Source organism: Eumetopias jubatus, unplaced genomic scaffold (genome assembly GCF_037043125.1).
Source record: "Eumetopias jubatus isolate StellerSeaLion01/CBP00866 unplaced genomic scaffold, mEumJub1_p1.0 scaffold_1, whole genome shotgun sequence".
Lineage (NCBI taxonomy): Eukaryota > Metazoa > Chordata > Mammalia > Carnivora > Otariidae > Eumetopias > Eumetopias jubatus.
The window spans coordinates 69,996,515-70,004,021 of NW_028274807.1; the positions used below are offsets into that span (position 1 = coordinate 69,996,515).

The window sequence follows — 7,507 nt, forward strand, 5'->3', positions numbered from 1 at the left end:
TACATTTTTTAAAAAGATTTATTTATTCTAGAGGGAGAGTGAGCATGAGCAGGGGGAGGGGCAGAGGGGAGTACGAAGGACAAGCTGACCCCCCCCACCACCACCCACTGAGGGCAGAGCCCTGTGTGGGGCTCCACCTCACAACCCTGGAGATCATGACCTGAGCTGAAACCAAGAGTCTGACACTCAAGAATGTGTACATTTATGAAGAAAATGTTTGGAAGCGTTCCAACCAGTGTTCACTACTAAATTCATCTCTGGTAAGTGGAATTATGAATGATCTTTAATGTCTTCTTTAAAACTTTTCATACCACAATGAACATGTAAAACCTGTAAAATCAGAAGAAATGATTTTTAAAGTCTACTAAACTGAACTGGTGTCATTAATCAAATAAAATTAGTTTTATTGTTTTCTACTCTTTCTTCATTTCTGAGGCTCTTAGAATATTCTTCCTGATTTGAACACCTAACGCTCAGTGGGTGGCAAATGCATCAAATATATATTAACACCTCTATTAACAAAGATGACATGCTTAAAAATGGCAGTCTCTGTGAACAAGATCTTATTTCTGAAAGAAAAAATTATATATCCCCCCCAATACTGAGATGCTCCCAAGGATCATGTAATTATGATTAGACCCCATTTGCTGCCTCCTCCCCTCTTTGCCTCTGCCTCCTCACCATTACTGCACAGTGTTTTTCGTCCTACACACCATAGTGGCTTACTGTCTTCATGGATATAGAAAAACTTTGCCAAAAGGAATATGATTTAGAAGATAATACAGAAAACAAATTTCAATTTCTAGTCAAAACAGTATGCCCCAACATCACTGTCCCATAGAACTTTCTGTAATGATGGAAAGGTTCTACTGTCTGCGCTGTCCAGTATGACAGGAAATGGATCTGTCTAATGTGCTGTGTCCAATAACACACGTGGCTACTGAGCACTTGAAATGTAGCTAGTGTGACTGAGGAACCAAATTTAAATTTTTAACTTTATTATTATTATTTAAGATTTTAACCTATCTATTCAACAGAGAGAGAGAGAGAGAGAAAAGCACAAGTGCAGGGAGTGGCAGGCAGAGGGAGAGGGAGAAGCAGGCTCCCCATTGAGCAAGAAGCTCGATGTGGGGCTCGATCCCAGTACCCTGGGATCATGACCGGAGCCGAAGGCAGACGCTTAACGACTGAGCCACCCAGGTGCCCCTAAATTTTTAACCACCTACAGCTAGTAGCTACCCAACTGAACAGCAGCTCTACTCTAGAAAAATTCACAGTACGTATACCGTGGTTGATACAAAATATACATAAGAATCCAAGAGCAATATGATTTCCACTTAAGACCTACATTCCACTGCATATTTCAAAAACTAATGAAATCATAATTTTACAGACTGCTACCTTGAAAAATTATAGACTGCTTTCTTGAAAAATTAAATTGCCCTTTAGCAATCCTCATTCTTCTTTACCTAGGAAATAAGCATCCGCTTCTTGAAAGTCTCAATTCTTATGGCTTTAGTAACACTTCATTATCTTGGCTCACCCACTACATCCAAAATTTGTTTTCTTTTTTGGTATAATCTTAGTCTCTCCCTTCTGCCTTCCACTATAGACTTTTCCCCAAACCTGAGTCCTTAATTTCCTGTTTTCTGTCTTCTACTCAGAAGAGATTTCTCACAGCCTCAACTATGACCCCTATTTGCCTTCTGTGAAACAGCACCATCTCACCATATAACCTTAAAAACATCATTTAACCTCTGAGACTGCCTCTCATCTCCTGCCTTCCATTATAGGCTTTTCCCCAAAGCTGAGTCCTTAATTTCTTCTTTTCTGTCTTCTACTCAGAAGAGATTTCTCACAGCTTCAACTATGACCCCCTATTTGCCTTGTGTGAAACAGCACCATCTCACCATATAACCTTAAAAAAATCATTTAACCTCTGAGACTGCTTCTCATTTGTAAAATAACTTAAATGGTTATTATGGTTCCTTTGGCTTTAGGAGTCTCTGAATTCTGTTAAAGGCCTAGTTATGGCACTTTGTTTCTGGTTTTTTTCTCAGGCTGATTCCACTTCTTGCCTTTTTAAATGCTGGTGTATCCCATGATTGCAAGTGACCAACTTTTCCACTCTGTACTGTTTCTCTAAGAATCTCATAAACTCTTCATTATGAGTCTCTGAAATGTATGGGGTACCCTGGACTTCACTCTTAAAGCTCCAGATTTAGGGGCACCTGGCTGGCTCAGTGGGTAGAGCATACAACTTTCTCGGGGTTCTGAGTTCAAGCCCCACGTTGGGCATAGAGTTTACTTAAAGATTTTTTTAAAAAAAAGCTCCAGATTTACATTTCTTTCTTTTCTTTTTTTTTAAGATTTTATTTATTTATTTGAGAGAGAGAGAATGAGAGATAGAGAGCACGAGAGGGAAGAGGGTCAGAGGGAGAAGCAGACTCCCCGCTGAGCAGGGAGCCCGATGTGGGACTCGATCCCGGGACTCCAGGATCATGACCCGAGCTGAAGGTAGTCGCTTAACCAACTGAGCCACCCAGGCGCCCCAGATTTACATTTCTATTCATTGCACAGGATTAACTAGATAGGCTACCAACCCCTTTAAAGGTATCAAGCAAACCAAAGAAATTATGTGCAGCAAACTTCTTTGTCAGTATGGCTTAGTGATCAAAAAACAAGTTTTAGGATTAGATGTACCTGAATTTGAATCCCGGTTTTATCATCACTTATTAGCTGTGTAACCTTGATCAAATTAATGCTGAGTCTCCATTTTTTCATATGTAAAATGGGGTTTAAAATAGTACTTACAACTCATATCGTTGCTGTATGCACATGTTTTACACATACAGCTTGGAACAGCACCTGAAATATGCTAAAAGCTCAATAAATGTTAGCTATTATTATCAATGCATCACCATCTTCCTAGTTCTCCAGATTTAACAACTCAGTCATTTTCGATGCATTCTGTCCTTTTTTTAAAAAAAAGTAAGTCCAATCAGAATTTGTACATTTTCATTTTCCAATATGATCTGTATTTTTCATTCCTTCAGAGATTTAGATTATTATTGCAGCCACCCAACCAGATTACTAGATTTCTTAATTCTTATAGGTTAAAGCCTCTTCTTTTTTTCCTTTGTATTAGCTAGTATAATGACTTACACAGAAAAGTTTTGCTATTACTAGATGAGTCAAATAATCTTTACATTTATTTATTTATTCCTCCATTAGATCCCTTGAGCTCTCTGAGGGCAGAGAGTGTTGGTCCTCTTTGTATATCTGCACCTGCCAAATTCCTTAACAAATGTTGTTCAGCAAATGAATGTTGATTAGTCTATCTCAATCCCAATAAACCTATCCTCCATCTAGCTTCCACATATACAAAAGGTAGTATACTCTCGAATCCAACCATTTATTCTGACCAAACTGGCCTGACCGCAACATTATCAAGAGCAGTCTCACAGTGTTAGTCAGGACTCTTGATTTTGTATCAAAAAGTTCTGCTCAAATTAAGCAGAGAAGGGAATTTATTAGCTTGCATAATTTGAAAGTTCAAGGACAGCACTAACTTAAGGCCTGGCTATTGTTCCAAAGGTTCAAACACAATCATCAGAACTTGGTCTCACTCTTTCCATCTTTTGGCTCTGCCTTCCATTTATTGGTAAGTTCCAGGCTCACACTGTATTCTCTCAGCAACCCCAGGGTCCAAAGCATGCCTCTTTCTCAATAGGTCCAATAAAAAATTCAGAATTAACAGTCATGTGTGCTGACTGGAAATGTGCCCATCTCTGAACAATCACTGTGGCCAGAAGGATGGGCTACATAGATTGGTGAGGCCTGCCTCAGTCACGTGCACACCCTTGTGTTGGGGCAGGGCATCCATAAAACTGAAAGGGGTGATTTCCTAGGAAAACTGGAGTATTGTAATCAAATGAAAGAGGAATGTGTAATGGACTGACAAAATTAACTTATGTGCCATATACTCTAGGATTTTTTTGCATGTTGTCCACCACTGCCTACAATGGCTTTCCTTCTTATTTCTGCCCACCCAAACCCAAGCTACATCCTTTCTGCCCCAAAGAGTCTTCTATGATTTCCTTCTAAGATTTTCCTTGTCCGCTGGATCAAGTTACCTATTCCCCAATAAATATTTCCCCTTTCCTAAAGATTTACCTTTTTTAACAAACAAGAGTGAAAAACCTCAAGAAAATGTTCCTGATGAATTCTAATCATGTCAAATTATAAATGGTATGGGTAATATATGCTGTTTCTTAGAATGTAAACTCTTGAAGGACAGCAGCTCTACCAGATACATTCTATACATTATGAGAGAACAGCCTGCATGGCAACTTTGATATATATCTATATCTATTATACATATATATCAGATATATCTATATTACATATAGATAATATGTATCACATATCTATAATACAGATATTATATCTATCTATATTATATATAGATAGATAAAATATTCAAATAATTTTCCTGGCTTTAAATTTTAAAGAATCTAAACAAAACATTCTAGCTAACATAAGTTGTGTCTGAATTCATCAAAGTACCTGATATTACAGGTATACTATGGTTTTGGAGTTACCTCAAACTAGGCTCAAATCCTGGCTAATACTGCCTCTCCTGGCCTTTAGCTACAGGTCTTTGAGCAAATTATCTAATATCTCCAAACCCTGATTTCACTATCTGTAAAAACAGCAATAGTAATATCTATCTGAACATTGGGAGGCTATGTGGCATAGCAGAGAGAAAAGAGTTAGATGGACCTGGGCTGAAATTCTACCACTTATACTGGTTATATGACTTCCTCTGAGTGATTCCTCATCTGTAAATTCCCAGTGCCTCTTCATATGTAAAGTGGGGATAATAGTGCTTAGTCCATTGGTTGTTTTGAGCATTTAACAAGGGAATGTATTTTAAAACACCTAACAATGAACAGCACACTGTATACTCAATAAATGATGATATCCACATTAAATTATCTGTTTAAAATAATTCAGAGGGGCACCTGGCTGGCTCCCCAGTCAGGAGAGCATGTGACTCTTGATCTCGAGGTCGTGAGTTTGAGGCCACATTGGGTGTAGAAATTATTTAAAAATAAAATATTTAAGGGGCGCCTGGGAGGCTCAGTTAAGTCAAGCAACCAACTCCTGATTTTGGCTCAGGTCATGATCTCAGGGTTGTGAGATCGAGCCTGTCGGCTCCATGCTGGGTGTGGACCCTGCTTAAGATTCTCTCTCCCTCTCCAAAAATAAAAAATAAAAAAATAAAAAATTTTAAAAATAAAATTAATTCAGAGCACAGTAAGGGAAAAATTCATTGGGATTAGTTATTTTTCTTCATAAATAGCTTTGGGTTTTCTTTGTTAGTTAATAAAATATTTCTTAAAAGCAAAACGTGTTAGTCCTAGAACTATTTGAAAGCTAATTCAAAAGTCCTTGAACTATTTGAAATGAACCAGATAAACTCCTGTAATCAACTTGTTCTTTAGCTTCAGGCTTAATGTAGTAATACTGAAATGACTCACACCAATATAAAATCACTATATTACCCATCTCCTGAACAATCATATGCCATATAGCCATCTCCTGCACAGAATCAGGAAATCTGGAGTATGACTGACAATTTTAGATGTTGTCTATCAGAACATATGCAAAAGGCAAGTGGCTGTTCATATTTACCTTAGCAAGAAAGCTTAATTTTTATAACACTCACTAAAAAATACAAACTATCTTCAGTACAACTGTTTCCAAAAAGAGAGAAAATAATTAGACATTTACTTTCTTCCATTTTACACCAGAGTGAAAGTTTCTCCGGAAAGAAGTTTCTTGAAGTAGTTTAACAGTTCCATTTATTTTTCTAACACAAGTGAATCATTATGTAATACTCATCAATCTTTAATAAGTGCACATAGAAAATTATTAAAACAAATTTTAAAATAAAGTAAAATGGAATAAATATAGGGCTCAAAGTACTATACATTCTTTCATTGCAAAAAAACACTATATCAAAATCAAATACTTAACTACATCATACTATACAAACATGAAGGGATTTTTTTTTCCTCCTTTGTGTTAAACATGAATAGACTCAGTTTTTAATCTACTCCCTGAGGAAGCTATATTTTAAACACAAGAAAAACATATTATGTTGAACGCCTCAGTCACCAGACATTGTTCTCTACAACTAAGAAAACCAAATAATACCCAATTCCTTATTGCCTTTCCTGTGTTCAAAAATATGTATAAAACAAAGTAATGTTTATTTTTAAAAGCATTAAATACAGACACGGTAGGCAATATATGTATCTTTTCTTCCCTCAACTTTTCTGGGAGGGCATGAGGAGAGAGAAAAGTAATGCGAGTCTGAAGGTTGGCTCTAGTTATTTCCACAAGTTAACTCTCCTAAGTCAACCAGATAAAGACAGAGAAAGAAAAGTTACAGCCCAGGGTTCACCTTAAAAACAACTCTCGAAGAAACGTCAGTGCTCAGATCAATGCTTCCCCGACAACGCAGTGACCAGTGCTGCTCTGATCTATTAAGAGAGAGCTACAATCCCAAATCTTAGCAAAGTTGGCATCCCAAATCTGAAAGGGCCTGCAGAAACCGGGGCGGGGCAAGGGTCTACCTCAGCAGCGGCAGAAGTTAAATTTTCTAGGAGAGTAAAACACTACCCATCTATCCCTACGGTCCTCTTTCCCGAGAGATGCTGCTGTCCGCCGCCTCGCCCTAGGCTCGGGGTCTGGCCCGCAGGCCCGGGGGGCTGGCCGGGTTGGGGCAGTCGGCTTCTCCCCGTTACCCGGGTCCCAACCAGGAGCTATGGAACCGGTTGCTGGAACTACCCCCGAGTCCTCCCACCGGCTGGAGCGGCCTCCCGCCGCGCCCCAGGCTCCTCTTCTGCAGGGATGCCCCATGCCCCACTCACCCGCCCGGGTGGTGTCCGTCAGGTCGTGGTTGGCCGCTCCCCGGGGAAACTCCCTCAGTTTCCGGCCGCTCAGGCTCAGCACCCCGGTCACTGCCGCCTCCTCCAGCGCTCGATCGAGGGAGCGGCTCCACGAACCCGGGCCAGGACCAGGGCCTGTCCCGGAGCTTGGGCCGCAGTTAACACCGGAGAGGTTACCTCCCGATGCTACTTGGCCAGAGTACTCTGCAGCCGTGGCCACAGCAACCAAGCCTGCGGCCGCCATTTCCACCCGACAACTCTCCAGCCCGCCGCTCAGCGCATGCGCTGCCAGAACTGATGGGTGGGCGGGGAAAGGGGCAATCCGGCCCCGGACGGTTCCCTCGATGGGCAGAGCTGCAGTGGCCCTCCGCACATCCAGGCGCTCGCCTCCGCCCACATCGAGGATTTCAAGCGAAATTAAAACGCAACTCATATATCTGGAGCAGCACCGTCCTCTAGACTCTCAGTATCATTTTTAACACGCCTCTACGAAAAAATCTTTCAGACAACGCTCCTCACAGAAACTTCTCTGCCTTCCTCCCTCA

At 40.4% G+C, this 7,507-nt stretch overlaps 1 protein-coding gene across 3 annotated transcripts in view; it reads right to left on the minus strand.

Annotated features, from left to right (window-relative positions):
* LRCH3 (leucine rich repeats and calponin homology domain containing 3) overlaps nt 1–7,220 on the minus strand; it is a 115,074-nt gene extending 107,854 nt beyond the window's left edge. For all 3 annotated transcript variants that reach the window (XM_028100919.2, XM_028100918.2, XM_028100920.2), the window contains exon 1: nt 6,945–7,220. In XM_028100919.2, the coding sequence (XP_027956720.1) occupies nt 6,945–7,206 (262 nt within the window). In that variant the 5' untranslated portion in view covers nt 7,207–7,220. The remainder of the gene's footprint in view (nt 1–6,944) is intronic.
* Nucleotides 7,221–7,507: the final 287 nt, after the last annotated feature.